Source organism: Gossypium arboreum, chromosome 11, assembly GCF_025698485.1.
Source record: "Gossypium arboreum isolate Shixiya-1 chromosome 11, ASM2569848v2, whole genome shotgun sequence".
Taxonomy (NCBI): domain Eukaryota; kingdom Viridiplantae; phylum Streptophyta; class Magnoliopsida; order Malvales; family Malvaceae; genus Gossypium; species Gossypium arboreum.
Window position 1 is genome coordinate 134,307,188 of NC_069080.1, and position 25,142 is coordinate 134,332,329.

The 25,142-nt window shown below is 32.8% G+C and overlaps 2 protein-coding genes across 4 annotated transcripts in view; one reads left to right on the forward strand and one right to left on the reverse strand.

Moving 5' to 3' along the window:
* The window catches only part of LOC108473734 (tubulin beta-5 chain), a 98,402-nt gene that overhangs the window by 56,404 nt on the left and 16,856 nt on the right, over nt 1-25,142 (forward strand). The window lies entirely within an intron of this gene.
* On the reverse strand, nt 3,285-11,097 carry LOC108473939 (stomatal closure-related actin-binding protein 3-like). Of its 2 annotated transcripts, none has more exons than XM_017775770.2 (13): nt 10,641-11,097; nt 9,498-9,799; nt 9,265-9,393; nt 8,858-8,950; nt 8,567-8,710; nt 8,206-8,274; nt 7,648-7,731; nt 6,631-6,811; nt 5,678-5,794; nt 5,463-5,521; nt 4,760-4,894; nt 4,314-4,463; nt 3,285-3,630 (listed from the first exon to the last, which is right to left on the reverse strand). In XM_017775770.2, exons 2-13 carry the CDS (start codon nt 9,780-9,782, stop codon nt 3,598-3,600), a joined length of 1,479 nt encoding a protein of 492 aa, XP_017631259.1. In that variant the 5' UTR covers nt 9,783-9,799; nt 10,641-11,097; the 3' UTR covers nt 3,285-3,597. The 2 variants fall into 2 exon arrangements, with proteins under 2 accessions (XP_017631259.1, XP_017631260.1); XM_017775771.2 differs by lacking the exon at nt 10,641-11,097 and adding an exon at nt 10,105-10,577.

Sequence of the window (25,142 nt, forward strand, 5' to 3'; positions counted from 1 at the left end):
TTGGATTGTTTTTAATCCAACGGTAGGAATCGCGTCTCCAAATTATAGCCGTTAGCCTACCTGTCAGTTTAGAGGCTCCATTTCTCTCTGGGCTAAAGAAATTTACCCGTTTGGGTTTTTTAGGGTTTTGCCTTTTCGGCTAATTTTTTAATTAATTAATTAATTAAAATTACTTAAATTATACAACTCACTATGCAATTTAATTATTATAATAATGGCTCCCATACTTTGTATTTAGCTTCAAATTTTGGGTCTTGCATACAAGATTAGCATGAATCTATATTTGCCTAATTGGGATAAAAGCAACATTTAAGTCCCTAAAGATGGTAATTTTTTCAATTTAGTCCTTGAATTATTTTTCCACTTTAGTCTTGAAATTTGACAGTTTTTCTTTCAATTTGGTCCATAAACTTGAATTCCGTTAAGTTGTTGTTAAAGTGCCATGCCATCGCCTAAAAAATTTAAAATATATATAAAATCTAAAAATATTAATTTTATTAATTCAAGTAATGATATGGCATAATTTCATAGTATTATATTATTACGCTTTAATGAAAATCAAGTTTAAGGACCATATTGGAAAAAGCTATGAATTTGGTGACTAATATGGACCAAAAAAGTTCAAAGATAGAGAAAATTAAGGAAAATATATGTTGCTTTAACCCTTTCTAATTTTATGATCATATAATATTGTCTTATTAAAAATATAAATATAAATAGGGTTAATATACCATTGGGTACTTATATTTTGTTTTAATATTTAATTTGATACTTGAGTTATTTTATCCCAATTTAGCACCTAATTTTGGCTTCAATGGTCAATTTGGTACCCAAACTAAACCACATCATGTGACCCAATGAATATTTGACATGTGTGCACTACTAAAAAATATATAAGAGACATAATTAGGATAAAAGAAAAGCTCGGGTACCAAATTGATCATTGAAGTAAAACATAGATACTTGTGTGGGACAAAGAAAAACTTAAATATCAATTTGAAAAAACTTAGATACCAAACTGAACATTAAATCCAAATATAGGTACCACATAGTATATTAACCCATGTAAATATTAATAAATTTTTTAGCAAAGTATCATCACGAGGTTTAATGGGAGTATCTCTTTTTACCAAAAACGAACTTTCCATTAAATGTAAATAAAATAAGCTTCTTTTGTTTCATTTATGGTTAAAATGCGCTTCAAGTCCCTTTTTTTTTTCCAAGTTTAACATTTAATCCTTACTTTTATTTCAAGGAATTTTGTCATTTTATTTTTCAGATTTAAGAATGTAAGTTCAATTGTTAATGCTGTTAAAGTTCTTCTATTAAGTTCAAGTTCTTTTCATTTTTTATTACGTGACTATCAAGTAAATTTAATAAAAAATTAACAATGTTAATAATTACCCTAAAATTTGAAGGAAAAATTAAATTCTTAAAAATAAAAATAAAAATAAAATATAATGAGTTGAATTTATTTCTATTTTTCCTTAATCTATAACGCGAAGGGACTTCCACTTCTAAACTTCCTCTTTTAAATTAAAAAATAATTAGGTAATCACGTCAATGAATGTTTCTTATCACATCATTCATGGTTCCTTTTCAATTATTCAATGTCATTTCTTCCATGTCGTTGACACATAATTTTGATAATTTTTTATCCTAAACACAAAACCTTAAATCTTAAACCTTAAACTTTAAATCCCGAACCTTGAATTAAAAACTAATATTATAAAGAAATTGGGTTATTGATTTGTCACTTATAAAGAATAAAAATAAATAATATCAATTGAGAACGATGATATTGACTCGCTAATTATAAAGAATTAGAAACTAATATTATTAAGAAATCGAATTTACAAGAGATGTCGAATTTGAAAAATTAAAGTGACAACTATTTTGTTTGTGGATTTAAAATTTTATCTAAAATCATCCATTTAAAAATATATATTTATGTTATTTTTAATTTAATATTTTTTTCTCTTGTTAAAACTTATATATCGACCCATTAATTTTTTAATATTTATATCATGGTATTAAATATTGTTATAAATATAATTTTTGTGTTATAAATTACATGACATAATATATTATATACATTGAAAAGGGCCGGGCCAAACTAGGCTTTAGCCTTGAATGTTTGAGCTCAAGCTCAGCATATATTTTAAATAGGTCTAATTTATTTGTTCAAACCCATTTTTCAAGCTTAATATTTTTGTCTAAGGGTGTGTTTGGATGGACGATGTGTTTACCTGTGGTTAGTTAAAAAACAACAGTAGTGGTGAGATTAAATATTATAGCATAAGACAAAAAGTAAATTAAACACACTGCATCCCACTACCCATCCAAACCTATCCTAAATCATCCCCATTTTTAAACAAACCTTCGAACTAGGTTTAAACAACCCATGAAAAAAACTACTCAGTATACAACTTATTAGCAATTCAACACTAACATAATCAATTAAAGTTGAGAACCGATATTATCTAGAGAGTGGAATTCAAAATTTTAAAAAAGCCCAAACAATTCCGACCTCTCTATTTTTTTCGAAACTCTTTAAACCAATATCATAAATTAACTTTAATTTTGTACGATTTTATACTTGAAATTTTGATTTGATTCAATTTTAAAATCACAAACTACATTGTCAAATTAACACCATTTTATATTGATATATTACATACCCAAACTATTATATTAATCCAATATGAAAATAAATATACATGTATATATATTCCTTTCTTTAAAAATGTATAATTGAATTAAACTCAAGTTTTCAAATTTCGTGTGCATGTTGTACTAAATCAAAATTCAAATATAAAATTCCATATTAAAACAAAATTAACGTATAACTTTGATACGAGTTAAAATTACTTTTTGAGGCCTAAACTTAGCAACTATCCCCACATTGAGACCTTTTTTTTTTTTATCCAAGTTAAGCCTTGAACTTGATAATTATTTCTACATTTGTCCAAATTAGACCCTGAACTTAACAACTATTCCCACATTAAAACTTAAACTTTTCTTTTAGTCATTTCCATAAAACCCCTAAAATTCAAGCCCTAATACAAGAACAATTGTCAAATTCAGAGACTAATTCAAACAAAAAAATAATTCAAACCCTAATGTGAAAATAGTCGCCAAATTCAAGACCTAACTTAAACAAAAAAGAAAATTCAAACCCAATGTAAAAATAGTTACCAAGTTCAAGCCCCCAAAAGTAATTTATCCTATTTGATATTTATCACTTCGTTTAGTCCATATGAAGTCACTATAAACAAAGCAAATGAAACACAAATCAAGCTATCAAATAAAATCAATTAAGAAAAAGTAAAACAAAGGGGACAAATTTGTTACAACTGGTGATAATTAATATTAGGCAAACCAAAAAAACACTGCCTAAAACAATGCCACCATTACCAACCAAATTAGTGGAAAAAAAAAACCCAAATTTTTTTTCATATCCTTTCTTCTCTCCCTCACTGCAAACACACCATACAAAATATTAAAAATTTACTCACACAATTAAACTCTTGGCTTTTTTATCACAAGTTGTAGACACTCTCTTGAAGTTAGTATTTTTATTTTCATTTTTAGCTTCTACATTTCATCATCTGGTCCTCCAAGCATCACCTGCAATATCACACATTTCAGTAACTTCGTAAAAAGAAAAGGGTCAAATTATGGTTTTGGTCCCTGTACAATGCTCAAATCTGAGGTTTAGTTTATGCACTTGTATAAATTGATTTTTCTATCATTAGTTAGTCCAAATAATTAACAGCAAAGATGTAGACAATTAGGCAATGAGGAGCAGGTAGTGACCTTGGTCACCTGAAAAGGGTAAATTGGCCATGTAATCCCTTTAAAATTTATGAAATTACAAAATAATATAATGATAAAATTGCACTTTGCCTCCTCCCAACAAATTTATCATCCATTTTTGACTCTCCCTAAAGCAATTTTCTAGTTTCGCCCCTGGTTAACAGATAATTATTCTGACTAAAGAGCTGATGTGCATTTTTTTTTCCTTAAAAATGGTATAACTCATCATGCTGTCATGAATTTTTTTGTTCATGTTGGAAGGAGTGTGTTTTTAAGGTAAATCCACATCAACAACTTAATCGAAATAATTAATGGAGTTAACTATTTGAACTAACTAATGATATTGTTAAGAGTAAATAGGCCAAATTAATGTACATGGACTAAAACCCAAACTTGAGTATACCAGAGAGGCCAAACATGGCAAAAATGAAGTATCAAGATAATGCATGTAACTTGGATATCGGAATTATTTGAAAATAGAGTTAGAAACATACGCTACAGTCGAGAGCATGCTTTCGTGCAACCATGATAGCTGCATTTCTGTCTCTCTCTGATTCAAATGTTAATACGTAAGAGTGCCCTTTCCTTGGTTGCCAAAACAATGACTTGGCTGGAGCATTAGCATCGCCTCTAGCTCCGCATAGCTTTAATTAGGAAAAGCCAAAAAAAATTACGTGAGAACGGCTAATGGTAAAAAAGTACTTAGGGAATAATAATAATAGGTAAACTACACTAGAGGTCACCAACTATAAAAAGTTGTCTTTTTTTGGTCAGCAATTGGCTAACCTAAAAATGAAAACACCCAAAAATCCAAGATAGTTGGGTGACCAAAAGAGACAAAATTAAATAGTTGAATGACCAACAAAAAATACATAGTTGGTGACTACCAATGTCGTTTACCCAATAATAAATACTTGATAGAAAGAGTAAAAATAATCACCAGCATTGATGTGGAATAGTTTTCCCTAGACTTTGTGATCCATCCTCTACAAAGCTTGATCCTCATCTTTCCAACATTGAATGAGTGAGTCGAACGTAAAGAATGATCTTGTCCATTGATCCGAGAAATGACTACCTAGAGTACGACATTGTATGAAGAAACTTTGATTAGAAGTGGATGATATAAATATTCCTACCATGCCGAACGATTCTAGAATTTTACGATGAACCACTTAAGGCAAGGCTAAGGGGAAAATGCTCGAATTTTGTATCATCATCTGTCCCCAGCGATGAATATAAATTTAAATATAAGCTGTATGAACCCAATGGCTAATAGACCAAAACAATATCAATACATTGATTCACTAGCAAAAATTCATTTCTAAATGATGATCATAATATCACCAATGGACGAATTAATAGGAGTAATTCTATAACCGATTGCCTGGTCGTTGGCAGCAGGGATGAAGACAAAGGGGGAGGGCAGTGACCTTGGTCCCCCAAAAATGGTAGATTTTCCATTTAGTCCCTTAAATCTTTATAAAATTACATGTTAGTATAATGGGAAAATTGTACTTTGCACCCCCCCCCCAAAAAAAAAAATTATGATTCATCTCTGGCCCCCTATACCAATTTTCTGGTTTCGTCCCTGCTCAGTAGGAAGGCAAAGAGCAGAAGTAACTAACTGAAGAATCATTACATACATTAAATTCACTGCTGGATTTCCGCAACAGTGTCTCCACGTAGCTTGCCAAACCTGCCGCTGTAAAAGTAACTCCATCAGCATTTCTTGCTTTCATTTCTAAGCATCAAATACGCTAATTGCAAAAGCACAATCTGACATTTAGTCATAACACGCATGAATTTTAGTATGAAGAAAAAATCGGAAGTCAAATTGTACATCAGAGTATAAACTAACCAGAATCAATTGGATTGGCAGTTGTTACAGAGATTTTTTGGCCATTCGAGAGAATGTCGGCCTGCAAAATTCGACCAACATCAAGCGGTTCTGGGGCGTACATTGTTTTGTTGGCACCTGATAATGGTAGAAAATTGAATCAGCTGTTGGTAAAGGATACAATGATACAGGTTATCAAGCAACAATGCATTTTCTAACACATTGAAGAGAAAAATTATAACATTCAATATGTTCGATTCTTATGCTTCACCGGATGGAAGTACGATACTGAGAATCTGATCAACGCAGCTAGCTTAGATCTAAAGCACTACTTACAAGAAGGATAAATAGGCACCAGAACGGTAAAAGTACCATAGAGGCTCTTATACTAGGAACCAAATTGCATTTTGCCCCCTCTACTCAAAGAATGGGCAAATTAGTCTCTATACATTAGATCAAAGAGCAAATCACTCCTTCTGTTTAAAATTTCATCCATTTCTACTATTAAAAACTGGTCGTTGTACGTTAGAATGAGGTGCGCGTGACATGTCACATGCAACTATTTGGTTATTATGTTAGCTATGCCAGTTTTTAACCAGAAATGGATGAATTTCTTAACAGAAACGATCAGCTAGCTCTTTGATCTAACGTACAGAGACTAATTTGCCTATTTTTGAGTGAAGGGGGCAAAATGCAATCTTGCTCCTAATACAGGGCCCTCTATGATACTTTTACTGCACCTAAACTGATAAACAAGGTGGATTAGGACATTTGTGAAACTATATCAGGCTTGATGAGGGAAATAGAGGACATAGATTTTCAAAGTAGGAAAATTAGTACAACTGGCATTAGGGTGACTCTTCGGTAGTATGATAGAAAGTTCATCATACGGTATGTTCTATATGGCATAATTAAATAAAGCAACTTAGGCTAGGAGACTTCCGCGTAAAAAAGAACATTCATGGAATGGATACCTGAAATTACTTCCTTTCGATTTTCATCAGAAGATAGTCGATACCACTGAATCGAAGATTGTGAAAGCGATGGAGCATTATCAGAACGAGGCTTGAGTTGCAAGCATGAACCAAGAGTTTCAGAACCATGCAAAACAAGCATGCAGGATTTGTTCTCCTCTGCCCTCTTGTTAATTGCCAACTGTAATTAACTGGCATAGATTAGAACCTCAGATATTATCATCGACTAGTCTAGACCATCCTACTATCCAATATTGAAGGCTCTATCAGTACTAAGAAACAATATGCCAGGAAAATGATAGTCACAACAGAATATTAATAAGAAAATACAACTTAAAACTAACTGGAGACCGTTACGGAAGCAAGGAAATGAGGTAAAAGTACCGTGGAGGCCTTAGGAGTCAGATTGCGTTTTGCCCCCTTTACTAAAAAATGGGCAAATTAGTCCTTGTATGTTAGTTCAAATAGCAAACTGGTCATTTTTGTTAAAAATTTCATCCATTTCTACTATTAGAAACTGGCGTGGCTGACAAAATAACCAGATAATTACATGTGCCATGCCACATGTACCTCATTCTGACATACAGGGACCAAGTTTTAACAGTACAAATGGATGAAATTTTTAACAGAATGACCAGTTTGCTCTTTGATCTAATGTATAGGGACTAATTTGCCCATTTTTTAGTAAAGGGGCCAAAACACAATCTAACTCCTAGTACAATGGCCTCAATGGTACTTTTACCAAGAAATGATGGTCGAGATTTGGAACATTACTACCAACACGCATCAACAAGCTTGTATGGTTAATGGAATTTATCTTCCAACATTTTGAGTTATACAGTAATATTACCAAATATTCAACTTTCAGAGAAACCAACAAGTTCCGGTATGAAATACACCATTTCATTTTAGCTACATTTAGGTTTTGAATGAAGATTATTCAAGTTATTGAGATATTCAGTACCGAGATTACACTGCCAAGACATCTATATTTTATCATAAAAGTACTAAACAGACCTCTTTCTGAAGCTTTACTGAGAATATTGCTTTTTCTCGAATTTGAGCTCTGAGAGCGCGAAGTTCATGCTCCATATCCATCACCTGAAAACATGACATGAATTGCAATAATCCAAAGCTGCCATTATATCACAACCATATTTATTTAACAATAAAACCCACCTACTTAACCTTGCATGTAAGTGTAGCCAAGGTGCATAAATATGGTAATTGAAAACTTGAAATATACTGAAAACAGTTGACTGTAATCTTTGTAGCATAGCTAGTCTTAAATCATTAATGTGAGACTATATTATCAAAAACAGAAAATACAAGTAAATGAACGAATAGGTACCACAATGAAAGATACTTATTTAACAAGCCAAAACGGTGTCATCTCCAATGTCATATGACAAGAAAGACAACTCTATGTCATATCACCCCGCTGTGTAAGTCTTAGACAATATATGTGTTTGTATGGAGAGAGAGGTCTACAAGTAGCTGAGATAAGACAAAAGCACATCCGTATTTTCTACAACCGCATTTCAATGACAAGACCTACGGGACATACTAACGCACCTTACTAGGCTGATGCATGAATTTAATTCTTCTGGCCTCTTGAACTTCCTCTACTAGTTCCTCAACCTCCTGCAAGAGATAACATCAAAGGTGAATATAGTACCTACCATACAATACAAATATCAGTAGTTCTCACACTAGTCTCGATATTAGTTGGATGCAAGTACATAAAGAATAATAAAGAGTCTAGGTACGTAAAGTTACGGTCTAAAATAGCACCCAACTAGACACAGTGCCATAATAATTAAGAGCAACTTACAGTAGTTATGCTATGTCTAGTTGGACTATTTACTTGGCATCAAAAGTAAGACCAAAAAAAAATTTCAATGTCTGGAACCGGCAAACTAGGGAGGAAGTAAACCTGTGTCTTTTGAGAATTTTCTGGATTCTTTTCTTGCTCATCGAGGGCCTCTCCGAATCGTTGCACAACAGCCCTAGCACTTTCAATTTCAGCACAAGCAAAAGATTTTTCTTGATTGACCAACTTTTTAGCATCTTCAGAAGCCTGGAGATATAAAGGAACAAATTTGATTCGGTAAAACAATCCTTCAAAAAGAAAAGGCAAAACTGCAAGCTCCCGAAAAAGGCTGATCTTCATTTGAGACATCAAGAGAAAGAAACACAATTCAAAACTCGACCGCGGTGAACTGACCTGTTTGAGGAAGTTTGCTAGTTTTTTCACTTCAAACTTCTCTTGAATCAATTCACCTTCTTTTTGGGTCAATTTAACCGCCAATGCCTCGACCTACATGTTTCAAAAAGGATAGTTATAGCCAAAAAAAATCATGGTGTACAATGTCTTGAGCGATAAGAAATACCATCGAGGTCACAGCAGAAAGAAAACATGACAATTTGGCATGAATATGAAGAATCTTGATGTGGCTTTATGCGTTTTACATTATATCATAACAAGGGCTGCACAATTGGAACACTACACATTGACCTGCTCAAAATTGTGAATAAAATCATAGCTACTTATGATAAGTATATGATGCATTAAGCTTCAAACAAAGAAAAACTTTAGTGAAATATAAAAACGATAAGGTGAAACATGCTAACCATAGAGATAGCTTTCTCTACATCTTCTTTGTTTCTCCCGGCCATTCGACCTCTCAAAGATTCTAAGGCGTCTCTAAGTTTCTTCAAAAGAACATGCCCCTCCAAAGAAGCAACCTCTCTAAGCTTGGCCTAAATTACACAAAAACAAAGCGTTATTCACTATATCATCCATTGTCAAGGAGACAGATACGGATATCATTATTAGGAAAATGCATCGAAGAAAAGAGTTAAACCTCATCGGCAAATTTTGCAGCAGCGGTTAAGTTCTTGTCAAATTTACTAGCAAGGTCACGAACTGAGAGTCGCTTGTGCTGCTCGGACAATTGTGTTGTTTCCCTTTCAAGAACCTCCTTTAGCGACGGACCGTTGTTATCCCCTCTTGGCTCCTCCAAAATCTGATTATCAGGTCCTAATTTATACTTCGGAAAGTGGTCCGAAGCAAAACTCACATCAGCTGAAACAGCCACAATCGACTCTTTCAGCATTGTTTCGTCGATATCGGGACTTATCTTTGTCATCTTTAGGTCAATTAGCTCTGCTCATATAAATAAACACAAAGGAAGCAACCTTATGATCAGAGACCTCAAACAAGACACTAAAAGATCAGATCTTAAAGCATAATTAATCTTACAAAATACCATGAATAATACATACATACAAACATACATACATACATATATGAGCCTAAACATGGCTAGTTAACTCTTGCATTTAGTAACACCTTCAAGTACCAAAAAAAGCTCAAATCAAGCAAATGAGACACAACCAACTCAACCAAAAAGGAGATTATAAAAAAACAAATTAAAAAAAGAACATAATATTAGCAAAATAGAAACCTACATAAATCTAAATGGTTTTCTACAGATCCAAATAAGCAGCTACCAAGTACTAAAGTTCAGCTACAAACTCCAACATCTGTACATTTCACAACAAATAAAGCAAAAAAAAATCTAAAGAAAAAATGATGAATAACAAGGCTGATATCATATTTTTCCTTCTTTTGCCATAATAATAAAGGTATATATCTTATTTCCTTTATAGACTGCAACTATATCCTTCTTCTTCTTCATTTTCTTTTCTCTTTTACTTACAAAAAGCGGCTAACATACATACATATATATATATATATATATAATCTCAAACCACATTCCAATAAATTTCCAACCCACATTTTCATTTCTCCAAAAAAAAAAAACACCTCAACATATAAAAAAATGCAAAAAAAAAGCATAAAGCAGCAAAATCTCAGAAAGAAAAAAAATATGAAAATGGTAAAAAAACCAGCATAAACCAACAAGTTTTTTTTTTTGTAATATGAACAATAACAAAAATGAAAATGCAAAGAAAACCCAAATTAAAATTTTGATATGACATACAGGTTGTGCTGTGGTTTTAGAATAATGTAGCCTCAAAAAAATGTGTGTGAAGAGCAAAGCAGAGAAAAGGGACAGAGGAGTTGAAAGCTTTCTAATAACAAGTGAACATGGTGTTAAAAAAGAGAGAGAGAGAGAGAGAGAGAGATTATTGAGCTTCTGTTATTAGCTGAAGGAGCTGCAAATTTGTGGGTTAAACACAGAAAATGATGAAGAAGATGAAGAACAAAGAAGAAGAAGAGGAATCCGCAAACGGGGTTGTATTGGGGTTGATTTTTGGAGGTCTTGGAGAAATGCTTTTCCTTTCTTTCTTTCTTTTTTTTTCCTAAAAGGAAAAGACTCTGAAAAAGAAAATAATAATTATAATAATAAAGAAAAAAAAAGGGAAAGAGTGAAAGAGATAGAGTTAGAGAGAGAAAGCTTTTATTCCTTTCTCGATGTAATCGAATCGAATCGAGCCGAATTTAATTAATAATAGATAAATTATACCGGTAGTTATTCGATTATTAGATTTATCACAGAAGATACAAAAATTGAGTCAAGCCAAATTTAATTAATAATGGGTAAATTATACTTATAGTTATTCGGTTACTGATGATTTGTCACAAAAATACAAAAATAGAGTCGAGACGAATTTAATTAATTAGGGTAAATTATATTGATAGTTACACTCAGCTATTGGTAATTTTTCATAAAAGTTATAGAATGGTAATTGGGTAATTTGATTTTGTTTATTATTAAAAAAATTGGCATAATTTTTCATTGTGTATTTTCTTTGTGACTTTTTACTTAAAAGTTTAAAAATAAATTTATTAATTATTTTTATCAAAAATATATCAATAATAGAAACACCAAAGAAAAACCAAGTTTCCTCGTCTTTTTAGATTTAACATTTAATGTCACGAAGAAAAGTAAAATTGTAAAAAAAATATCAAGTTACATAATGTGTAAATGTTTAGGGTTCGTCTTTTTAGAATTAAAACAAAATTGATATAATATATAAATATTGACGGTTAAAGTTATTACTATGTCAAATTTAAAAAGCTCTCATCTCATCTTTTCGTTCGACATTTAACGATCGATGACCTAAGATGAAAAAATTGATTAATTTGGTAATTTTTCATAGTTGAGTGATCAAAAATATTTTTTTTTATTTCCCAATAATAAATATATAAAAGAAATTAGATATTTGACCGTTTTTTAACTCTACTTGTGAAATTGAAAAATGCAATATCAATATACCAAATACTAACCCATTTAATAAATAATATAAATAAAAATTCATAAACTAATAAAATAAAGTGTTAAAATGCTCAAAATTTATCGAATCAAACTCGAATAATTTATGAACATACACGTCCCAATTGCATCTTATTGAAATATTTAACGTATGCCACAAGTTTTGTACTTTTTATAAAGTTAAAATTTAGTCATTGTACTTTTATTTTTAACAATTGAATTTTTTATTTTTTTTACTTTTAAAATTTAGCTCAACTGTTGAGACTGTTAAAATTATTTTGTAAAATTTAAGTTTATTACAATGTTATTTTTAATTGTGTTGCTACAAATTATTTTTTTATTTTAAAATATTACACCAATAATTTAATAATATTAACTATAAGACCTATATTTTTAAATCTAAAAATTAAAGGACTAAATTTTAAATTTGTAATACTTAAAATATATTTTAACGATAATTTAAGAGCATAAATGTCCCAATTGCATCTCAGTGAAATAGATTGATTGAGTTTGTTTTTTTTTTTTTAATTATTAAAGTAAAATAAAGGTGAATAAAATATTATAATTATAATAGTTCTAAAAAAAAAAATGATGCCATGGCCACGCGCTGGTCCCATTTGGTTGTTTGACTCAGCTTTTGTCCGGCAGCAGACTCGGTCACTCGGACCACTCCTTTTGTACGTTTTTATTCGGACATTAGTTGTCACTTGTACTAATACTATGCCCTTCTCTTTTTTTATATATATATATATATATATATATAACTAGATTTAGTAGAATTTTAAATATTTTTAAAGTGTTTACTATTAAGAATATTTTATAACAGTCTATTGAGTTTTAACTCGATTGATATGAATATTATTATCAATGTAGAATGACACGGGTTCAAGTGCACTAAAGCACTTTATCCTCCTATTTATAGGTTGAATAAGGGATATAGGTAATTCTAGGCATTATGTCAAAAATAACATATATGATCAGAACTATATAATGAAATTATTCTAAAAAAATATATTTTATAACTATAACTATAGTTTGAAGTAATTAAAGAGTATAATAAAACTCATTTTATGATAAACGCATCTGTTAAGATTAGAGAGTTACACATCACAATTACGGATGGTGAAATCAAGGGCTCTATCAGCTTAAAATGAGAAATTATTATTTTAGTTTCTGGAAATTTATAAAACCTTAAGTTAATATATGATAAAATTATAGTTTAACCTTTTAAAAAATATATTAAATTTTCAGTTTAGTCTTTTTAAAATCCATAACTTAATCTCGGTCCCTCTTAGAAAAAAAATTTGCCTTTGCCTCTTAATGGAACTTAAACTTGAGTGCGCAAAGACAGAATGAGAATTTAAAATAATATCAATGATATTAAGATTAGATTGATTGAACAATATTATTGAAAAAATTGGTAAGAAGTTCGATTTTTTTAAATGAAATCTTAAATTCGAGTCTTGTAAATAATAATAATAAAAGAGTTTTATTTCCCAATTTAAGGATATGTTTAGTTAAAATTCAATGTCACATCATGAAATCTATACAAGGATTAGTTTAGTTGTACCACAAACGGCTCTCGATCGTTTTTGTTTGGATGATTATAAAATTAATTAGGGTTAATATATATAAAGGTACCTAAAAATACCACTTTTAATTTATAGCTTTCAAGTTAAATAGATATAAATTGTCAAATTCAAATACATTTATATATATTAACCCAGTTAATTACATTTAATTAAAAAAAAAGTAAGGATGGGTGAAAAAGGGAATTTCACCTCATTTGTACTTTACCATATCGCCTGTAAGGATAAAAATACAAGTTCATTTTTCATAAGTATATCTATTGATATGGTACAAGGGATGGTAAAATTCGAACTACCTTATTAATATTGAATTGATTCGTTCCAAATGAAGCGAGTAAATTTTTTTTTTAAAAAGTGGGTGAGGTGCGAGACAAGATGGGACTGATTTTTATTTTTTTTTTGAACTATAATACGAATTACGTTAGTTGCTCATCACACCTTGATACTTCCAATAAAGTTACCATCTTGTCCTTTTCTATATGATTATTAAAATGACAAAAGTTGTAAAAAAAAGCTATAAAAATCCTAATTTCTTTTTTTTATTTCTATTTTTTAAAAATTTTATGTTTAAATAGTTGTTTCTTAAAAATCAAAATTAAAGTGAGATAGATTAAGTAGAATTGGATGCATCAACTATCCGTAAAGGTGGACTATCATAATGGTACGAGAGACGAGTGATGGAACAAAACATACCACCCATGGAGTGGTAGTACTATCCCTAGATAGTAAAGTGTCGTGGGTATCATAATCAGAGATCAAAAGTTTATTTCGATTGCATGTAGGTTAAAATATCAGAATATCGCCGATCCCTTACAACAAATGCAATAGCTTCTTATAATCAAGCTCTCTGTTTTGCTCGAGATTTACATTTTGCACATTCTACGTGATGATGTAATTGCATTGTAACTCTATTTTCAGCATACAGTTGATACCTAATTTCGAGTTTAAATAATCTCTATTCTTTCCGCAAAAATAAACAAATAAAATAATAATTAGGTAGGTGGTCTTATTGTCATGTATTAAGCAACTAATTAAAATGCAACTATCATTATCAAAAAAATCATATTACATAAACGATAAACCCAACCAACTTTTTAATTGTTGGTGGTTACCGGTAAGTAACCAACCGTTTGTTCTTTGTCTTAAATCTTGAGTTTAACACAATCAATCTTTTTTTTTTAATCATATTTTTTTTCAATAATGAAAAATATAATTTATTTAATTAATCAATTTAGGTATTTAAATATTTTAAGAAAAATTGCATAAAAGTATATCAACTTTTATTTGGTTGGATTATAAACAAAGGTTTTGATTAATCTGAATTTCAACTTAACCTATCTATTCAATTAAATCAATGTCGATTAAATCAGTTATAATCTATGTTAAGTCTGTCAGTTATTAGTTATTAAAATTTTATAATTGACTCCGAATACGTAGTAGGTATGGCGGGTGGTGTAATTCGAGGTGCATTTGGCTCGTGGTGCTTGGGATTTGTAAGGAATATTAGGATGTGCAGTGCTTATAAGGCGGAACTTTGGGGTATCATTGATGGTCTTGAGCAAGTTTGGGAGCGCGGTTGTCGTGATATGTTATTAGAAATAATTTGTTTGGAAGTGCTGCATCATGTTAAGGGTACGCTAATGATAAATCAGTCGGATTCATATGACATTCATGCCATTCGAGACTTGTTGCGTCGAGATTGGGATATTGATATTAGGCATGTGTATCGAGAATGTAATAGGATGGTTGATGGCTTAGCAAAGGCTAGAGAATGAATCATTATTGGCTTTTACTTTTGGTCCCAACCACCTAATTTTGTTTTGCATGTGCTACATGAGAATGTTAACCGTCTATCTTTTCCTAGATTGATCGTTAGGTAATAACTTATACCGTCTTTTTTAATAAAAACAATTTATAACTAAGCTGACCAGCTTAACCAGTATACATTGTTTTTCATCAATTTTAAATATATTTTATAATAAATAAAAAGCAATCAAATTGGACAAATCAATTATGCTGTCAGTTAACATTGGATATTGTCGATTAAATCAATTAAGTTCAAAAAATCAAACAAGCTCATCAGAAAAATTGGAAGTTGGCCCTTAATCATACCTACCTCAAGTAATGTTTTCAAAACTGTATCAATGGTCAAATCAATCAGATTACCAGTTCTCGACTCGAACAGGTTGCTTGATTCAATTGAATACATTATTAAAAAATATAAAAAAATTAAAAACAAAGAAAACAATTCATCTATCGATTCAACCGATTCACGAGTCAACCAATCCAACCTCTTATTCCAAACCGATACCTCGACCAATTCTCAATCAAATTGATTGGTCCAATTTGCTTAATTCGAGTGCATTGAAGCGTATTATCCTCCTATTTATAAGTACGATAAATTTTATTGATTTTCAATATAATAAATAATTATATAAAGTACATTTATTTTGTAAACTTTTGAACTCCCATCTTCTACACTTTAGGAGATAAAAATATATTATTATAAAATTGACTAACATTTAATATCAACCCACCAACAAAAAGATTCCTCATTTTCGTTATATATTTGTTTAAATTTTATTTTTTGGGAGAAGGTAGGTGATTAGTTTGTATATATAAATGTTATAAAAGGATTTAAAATTATTATTTTATTAATTAAAAATATGTTTAATAATATAATTCATATTTAAAAATATCATTTTAGTCAATTGAGTGTTAGCTCGATTAGTATTGATATTATTGTCAATATAAAAATATGTGAATCTAAAACGTATTAAAATTTCTAATAAGATTATTAAAAAATTATTAAAAATACTATTTACTGAAAAATGTATCATTTGATTAACATTAATAATAATAATAATAATAATAATAATAATAATAATAATAAAGGAAGAGCGTGATAGCAAAGTAAGGATTAAATTATATAGTTGAAATGATGGGGGAGGGTTACGTTAAAGTTGAAAAATAAATTTAATTAAGCAAGGGTGGGACCTGTTTAGCAGGGAAGCAAAACTTTAATTGGATAAACTTAATTGTTCCTTTAGCTAATCATTGATAAACAGTTGTAAAAGCCATGGAATGGAAAGGCATGATTATCGCTAACCAAACATGGCCCTACTAATCCCTAAAGTTCCTTCCTAATCCTATACCCTATCACCTTTTTTCCCCACCAACCAGTCCATTCCTTTAGTCCTTATATTCTCTCCTTCTCATGTTTTTAAGTTTTTTTTTCGAAGTTTTTAAAATTAAATCGATGGTTGAATCAATCAAATTATTATTTTTTGATTTATTTAATTCAATTGAATTAATTATTAATAAATTAAAAATAGAGAAAATCAATTCAATCGATTCGTGGATCAATTGGTCCAACTCCTTATTTTGAATTGATATCCCTATTGGTTTCTAGTCTAACCGGTCTAGTTTGGTTCATAAAACATTGGAATTTTTTTATAGGTTAATATTTTATTTGGTATCTAACTTCTTTGGAGGGTCTAATTTAGTAACTGAGTTTGATTTCAATATTTAATTTGGTATTCATACCTAACATCACGTGGCCTAATGAATGTTTGACATGTGTGTGCTAGTAAAAAAAAAACATAGGTACGTAATTGAGGAAAAAACTAATATACCAATTTGAATATTGAAGTCAAATTAGGGTATTTAATTGGGGAGAAAAAATCTCAAGTATCAACACGGGAAGAACAACTTAGGTACCAAATTGAACATTAAAGTCAAACTTAAGTACTAAATTATATATATTAACCCTTTTTATAGGGACGAAACTAAAATTTTGGCTTAATATATTATTTAGTATTCAAGTTTGATTTTTCTATTATGGTATTTGCATTTTTTCTAATATTAAATAAAAGTGTGAAATTTGGGTACCCAATGATGTATTAAGTCTAAAAATTTTATATTAAAGAGCTTAAATTAAAAAAGTGAATAAATTTTAATTTTTTAATTAAATCATTTTTTGGTATTTTCATTTTCGTTTTACGGTTTATATTTGGAGTTTGTGATTGTCCTCTCAACACTATCGTTTTTAAAGTTGAAATTTACATTCTCTTATTGAGACGCAATATATTTTATCATTATATTCGATATTTTATTGATAAAAGAAAAATATTATTTAAAATAAAAATACAAATCAAGGAAAATGATTTTTTATAAAAAATTAACATTTTAATATACATTTAAGGAAACATTGAAATTAAACCAAAATTAACTTTATTTGTTAATAAAGGAATAAAAATCAAACTTGGAATTTTGTGAATAATTTACATTAAAATACTTTCTTTAGGAATCACGAAACATGGTGTAGATTTAGACATTTGTAGATATTTAATTTGTTTATTTTTTATTTTCGGATAATATTTGGATGCAGGTAGTGGCACATCCAGGGGTTGGTTGGGGCCCTAGTGTCACGGGTTGCGCATGGGAGCCCGCAACCATGACACATCTGTGTGAACTATCAAGAAGGAAGGAGGTTATTTGGCCCAATCGACACCGTGCCATTGCTTGAAGAGATTGAAGGCCCATCTACAAGTTAGACAAATATGGAAACATGATCTTACAAGATATTATTTTATAAGATTACATATCTTAGATAAGATATGTAATCTTAGAAGATATGATTTTATATTTGGTGGTAAGTGCCTTTTAATCTTAGCCATTGATGTACTTAATTTTGTACTGTTGGATTTGGAGAGCTCAACTATAAATAAGAGACCTCTTCCTCATTGTAAATCACTTGAGTTTTGAGCAATAAGAATTCTTGAGAGCATTCACTCAAATCTCTCTCTTGTGTTCTTATTTTCTTTGGCTTGTTCTTGTTTCGTTCTTCTTTCATCTTGTTTGGCTTTAAGGTGCTTTCGCTTAAGTTGTGTTTTGGGAAGAATTCATTGAATCCTTCTTTTGTAGAAGTTAATGACTTAGGCGTTTTGGAGTAAGAAAGCGCCTAAGGCCGCACGGATTGTGAGGCAAGAATCCTAAGTCCGTGACAGTTGGTATCAGAGCCGGTTCGAAAGCACTTTTGAGATATGTCGAAAGAAGTTGTTGATCAGAATGAGCCAATGGAGACCCGTGGGAGGGCTAGAAAGGCTAGTCGATCGAGGGATATGCTATCGAGCTTGGAGATTCGAGTGGTCAATCTCGAGGAGTCCGTTGGTGACATGAAGGAGACACTCAAGAGGTCCTAACCCGTATGGAGGCCGAGGGAAGATAGCAAGGAGTTTGTGTTGGACTCCTCGGATCCACTTGGACAAACCGACGGGGAGGGATGAAGCTCTTGAGGCCCTATTGATCGCCATGAAAGAAGAGATTGCTGAGCAAGGGGAGCTCGAAATCTGTAAAGGCCACAGGAAGTGGGATGTTGGCCGGGACCGAAGCAACGTCATGTGGATGTTCCAAAACACGAGAAGTTCAAGGAAGTTAGGTCCGCGAGAGAAGTGGATAACTTCTTGTGGGAATTGGAGCAATATTTTCGAGCAATTGGCATTGAGGATGATGCCACCAAGGTAAACACCGCTTCCATTTACTTTTCCGATGTTGCTCTCTTGTGGTGGAGACGTAGGTCCACGGATGAGAAACGTGAGGAACGACCATTGGAACTTGGGAGGAGTTCCAAAGAGAGTTGAAGAAGCGTTTATCCACAACATGCCGAAAAAGAGGCTCGTGCTAAGTTGCGTAAACTACGCAACAAGGCACTGCTCGAGATTATGTTCGAAATTGATGAGTTGATGCTTGGATCTCGACTTGAATGAGAAAGAAGCATTCTATTGGTTCGAGGATGGTTTAAAATGTGGGCAAAGCAAGAGTTGCGTCGTCTAGATATCACCGAATTGACCGAAGCTATGGCAAAGGCGTAAAATTTCTATGATGTTGGGGAAGAAAGTTTGATAATAACGATTCTTCCAAACCCAAGTCGGGACCAAAAGACAATGGTGGAAACAAGGATCAAAGGGAAAAGAGCGACGAAGGCCCAAAGTCTAGTCAAGGTAAGCCTTGGGATAGAAAAGGACCAATGAAGTGCTTTCTCGCCAAGGCCCACATAGAATAAGTGTCATCCAAAGAGCCGCTTTTCATGCCATGGAGGCACGCAGGAGGCAAGATGACACCAAAAGCCTCAATTCGATATTAGGAGGTGTCAAGAGAAGTTAAGCAATGGGTTGATGTTTGTGGACATCATCGTGGTGGCAAAAGATTGAATGCACTTGTTGATCTTGGTGCATCCGATTTATTCATGTCTAAAGAAATGGCAAAGGAACTGGCCTTAGAATCGAGGAAGATTCGGACGAATCAAAGCGGTGAATTCGAAAGCATTCCCATAACGGGGTGGCAAAAGGGTGGAACTCAAACTTGGCGAGTGGATCGCAAAGCGACCATTAAGGTAATCCCACTTGATGATTACGATTTTGTAGTTGGATTAAGTTTACTTGATAGGCTTAATGCGGATATTCACCCTTCCGAGAACTACATGACAATCTCCGATGCAAATCAACGATATATGGTGAGAATGAAAAGGAAGGAAGCATGGAGGAAAAACCTTATCGGCAATCCATTTGCCAAAGGAGTCCGTCGAAATGAAGTCTCCTACCTAGCTACCTTGAGAGACAATATGGATGATAAATTTGAGGGGAAATTCCAAAGGAAGTGGAGCAGTTGCTAAAGTCATTTCAAGATGTAATGCCCATGGAGTTGCCCAAAAGATTGCCACCAAAGAGGAGGTGGACCACAAGATTGAGTTGTTGCCCAATCTTGAACCGCCAAAGAAGGGCACCATATCGAATGGCTCCACCGAACTAGAGGAATTGCAGAGGCGATTGATAGAGCTTTTAGATGCGGGTTCATTAGACCATCTAAAGCCCCATTTGGTGCACTGTGTTATTTCAAAAGAAGCATGATGGATCTTTGAGAATGTGCATCGACTACTGGGCCCTAAACAAAATCACTATAAAAAACAGTATCCCATTCCTCTTATTGCAGATTTGTTCGATCAACTTGGTAGCGAGATGGTTTACTAAGTTGGATTTGCGATCGGGTACCACCAAGTGAGAATAGCCGAAGGGGATGAGCCCAAGACAGCCTGTGTAACTAGATATGGGTCCTTTGAGTTCTTGGTGATGCCGTTTGGGTTGACAAATGCTCCGGCCACATTCTGTACCCTAATGAATAAGGTATTACAACCTTTTTGGATCGTTTATGGTTGTTTATCTTGACGATATTGTGGTGTATAGTAAGGCGCTCGAAGAACATGTGGGACACTTGGGAAAGTGTTCCAAACTCTACGAGAAAATGAGCTATATGTCAAAAGGAGAAATGTTCCTTTGCCCAACGAGAGGTGCCATTTCTAGGCCATATTGTGGGAGGTGGCACGATTGAATGGATGAAAGTAAAGTTCAAGCAATTGCCGATTGGGAGCCACCAACCAAGGTGACGGAGTTGCGGTCTTTCCTTGGATTAGCAAATTACTACCGTCGCTTCATTGAAGGCTATTCCAAGATCATTGCACCTTGACGGACTGTTGAAAAAGGGCAAAGTGTGGGATTGGGACCTCGGTGTAAGAAAGCCTTCAACCAAGTGAAGCAAGCGATGACGAGTGAGCTTGTACTCGCGTTGCCAAATTTTTCAAAGGCGTATGAGGTACGCATGGATGCTTCAGAGTATGCGATTGGAGGGTGTTGATGCAAGATGGGCATCCGATTGCTTTCGAGAGTCGAAAGCTTAACGAGACGAACGAAGATACACGGTCCAAGAAAAGAGATGACGGCGGTGGTGCATTGTTTACGCATATGGAACACTATTTGCCGGGTTCGTGTTTGTGGTATTCATCGATAATGTTGCAAATAGCTATTTCTTAACCCGAAAAAGTTGTCCCCAAGCGGGCTCGTTGGCGTGTTTTCCTAGCGAGTTTGATTTTACCATGGAATACAAGCCGGAGTGCCAACATTGTGGCCGATGCACTTAGCGAAAAATGGAATTTGCAACGATAAGCCAACCCGAGAGTCCCTTATTAGAGCGCATTCAAGAAGGATCGTCCCATGATCCCACGACCAAAAATCGATGGAGCTTGCTAGAGATGGAAAGACAAGGCGATTTTGGCTCGAGGAGAATTACTATACACTCATGGGCGACGTCTATATGTGCCTCAACATGGAATTTACGAAAAGAAGTCATGAAGGAATGTCATGATTCAAAATGGGCAGCCATCCCGGAGTACACCGCACCTTGGCTCTATTGGAGGATCGATTTTATTGGCCTCACATGGGTGATGATGTGGAGACCTATGTGAAAACTTGTTTAATATGCCAACAAGATAAGGTTGAGTTGAAAGCCCCTGCTGGTTTGTTACAACCGTTGCCCATTCCGGGCGCCCATGGGAGAGTTTGTCCATGGATTTTATCACGAGCTTGCCTAAATCGATGGATTTGCGAGTATTTTTGTTGTGGTGGATAGGTTTTTGAAGTATGCAACTTTCATCCCCAACCAAGGAGTGTCTGCGAGGAGGCAGCTCGCTTATTCCTTAAACATGTGGTGAAGTATTGGGAGTACCACAATCTATCATCGATGATCGAGATGGGCGATTCACGGTCGATTTTGGACAGAGTTGTTCAAGTTAATGGGCTCAGACCTAAACTTTTCCACTAGCATGCATCCACAAACCGATGGGCAAACCGAACGAGTGAATGCATTGTTGGAGCGTATCTTCGACACTATGTAAGTGCAACACAAAAGGATTGGCCAAAGTTGTTGGATGTGGCCCGTTTTCATACAATTTACAACGAAGTGGGCAACGAACCGAGTCCGTTTGAGATAGTGACGGGCAATGACCGCTTACACCCAATGCACGATTGCAACTCGTTATGCGGGACCGAATCCAAAGACTTATCGATTTGTAAGGGATTGGCAAGAGCAAAACGATCTAGCTAGAGCTTGTCTACATAAGGCAAGTAAGCGCAACAAGAAATGGGTGACCAAAATCGAAGGGACGTGCAATTTCGGGTTGGTGACCCGTTCTTGCCAAACTACACCGATTCTGCGACATGATGGGTTACACAAAGGACTCGTTCGGTATGAGGGCCATTTCGAATTGTGAAGAAGGTAGGCAAGGTGGCCTACAAGCTTGAGTTGCTGAAAAGCTCAAAGTTCATCCAAGATTCCATGTGAGTATGCTTAAGCCATTCCATGAAGATGGAGGAGACCCAAATCGAAGCAAGTCTGAACGAGCACCAATGGGGGTAAAAGTCGCCTATGATCGAGAGGTCGAGAACATTGAAGCGGATCGTGTGGTCAGACGTAAGTACTACCGGCCGCGGCGCGAATACTTAGTCCGATGGAAGGGATTCCCGGATAGTGAGATGAGTTGGGAACCTGCTGAAGCCTTGTGGCAATTCCAAGACAAGATAGATCGATACCATGCGGAAGACGCGACGAGGGCGTCGCTAGATTTGGTGGGGGAGAATGTCACGGGTTGCGCATGGGAGCCCGCAACCATGACACATCTGTGTGAACTATCAAGAAGGAAGGAGGTTATTTGGCCCAATCAGACCGGGCCATTGCTTGAAGAGATTGAAGGCCCATCTACAAGTTAGACAAATATGGAAACATGATCTTACAAGATATTATTTTATAAGATTACATATCTTAGATAAGATATGTAATCTTAGAAGATATGATTTTATATTTGGTGGTAAGTGCCTTTTAATCTTAGCCATTGATGTACTTAATTTTGTACCGTTGGATTTGGAGAGGCTCAACTATAAATAAGAGACCTCTTCCCTCATTGTAAATCACTTGAGTTTTGAGCAATAAGAATTCTTGAGAGCATTCACTCAAATCTCTCTCTGTGTTCTTATTTTCTTTGGCTTGTTCTTGTTTCGTTCTTCTTTCATCTTGTTTGGCTTTAAGGTGCTTTCGCTTAAGTTGTGTTTTGGGAAGAATTCATTGAATCCTTCTTTTGTAGAAGTTAATGACTTAGGCGTTTTGGAGTAAGAAATTGCCTAAGGCCGCACGGATTGTGAGGCAAGAATCCTAAGTCCGTGACACTAGTTGGTCCTAGAATGGAAAAAAATTCTATTTAGGTACTTTTATAGTTTATGAAATTTTAATTAGTAATTATAAAATTATATTTTGACCCTAAAATTATATAAATTTAATTTAATTTTTAAAAATTATAAAGATATAGGTTATTAAAATGATAAAATTGTATTTTTACTATCATAGAAATATATAATTTAATTCGATCTCTCCAAAAAAATTTCTAGCTTTATCCTTGGATGTATGTAGAGATTCTAATTACTATGTGTCATAGATTCAAACGAATGCAAATATTAAGCTTTTAATATTTATTATCCAAATTTAGTATATGTTTTACTTTTATAAAATTTTGGGAGTTACTAACTTTAATTATTTAATGAATTTGGATATTCGACAAATAATTTATTTGATTCGTTAACATTTAAATATTGAATTTTATAAAAAATAGATATATTTTTAAAAAAATCAAATATTTAATGATTTGAATACTTGACAAATAATTTAATTTCGACACTACTTACACAATAATACTTGAATTTGATGTGAATAATAAATGGATTCATGTTTTAAAGCGATTTATATATTCAAATTTAAAAAAAACAAAAATATATATTAAATCCGTTATTGTCGAAGTAAAGTTAGAAATTTTTATTGAGGGCTCGAAATTAAATTGTATATTTTACGATAAAAATGTAATTTTACCATTTTAATAACCTATATCTTTATAATTTTCAAAGCATTAAATTATTTTTTATTATTTTTACGGCATAAAATATAATTTTACTATAACTAATTTAAAATTTTATAAACTATAAAGGGACCTAAATAGAAAGCTTCTTATTTTAGAGGAGGTTGGGCCCTGCCAATCCCCGAATTCGTCACTATTTTGAGAACCAAACCGATCAGTTGGACAAACAATTGACTAGAATATTGATTTTGAAAAATAGATTAAACCGATTTAATTTAGTTGATTCAAGTTAAAAATTATCTAAAACATATTTTTCTATTTTCTAATATACACTTTTAACAATTTATTTATTTGAGTAAAATAAAATTAATTATCTGATCGATTCAACCATAAATACCTAATTATAATCTCTAAATTTCCCTATAAACCTAGTAAGCAAAACCCATCCATCAGTACATCCGATAATGACCTTAGAAACGTTGTGATAGTGAGTCACATCGAAAGCAATTGCCAAAAACATGGGGTGGGTTTCCTTTTATATTTTAGCTTACGGATCTGACATAAATTAAAAGCTAGGTTTAGATGGTCATGACATGATGGGTCATACATATCATGGTTGTAAATATCTTCTTTTTCCTTTTTTTCCCTCTTTTTTTCACAATTTTTTTTTTTAAAGTTTTGAAAGCAATTATTATGAATGTTGAAAGGTGGTAACCCTAGTGCCATGCATTAGAGATAGTGTTATACATGTTTATATATTAAGAGTCGGATGTGTTGTATTTATTTTTCTTTAAAAATAGATAAATTAATTTTTGTATATTAGATAAAAGAGTAAATTAGTTATTTCTTTTAAAATTTTATTTATTTGTATTGTGAAAAACTGACGTGCTTAACGAAATAATCAAAAAGTGACAAGTAGTGTACCATGTATATGTCATGTTAACATAC

What these genes read in the sequence shown, in the direction of transcription:
- LOC108473939 (XM_017775770.2), bottom strand. Translation starts at nt 9,782, where the DNA reads ATGACAAAGATAAGTCCCGATATCGACGAAACAATGCTGAAAGAGTCG. An exon ending in CTGCAAAATTTGCCGATGAG is followed by an intron (nt 9,394 to 9,497) that starts GTTTAACTCTTT and finishes TGTGTAATTTAG; the next exon opens with GCCAAGCTTAGAGAGGTTGC. An exon ending in TAGAGAAAGCTATCTCTATG is followed by an intron (nt 8,951 to 9,264) that starts GTTAGCATGTTT and finishes TGAAACATGTAG; the next exon opens with GTCGAGGCATTGGCGGTTAA.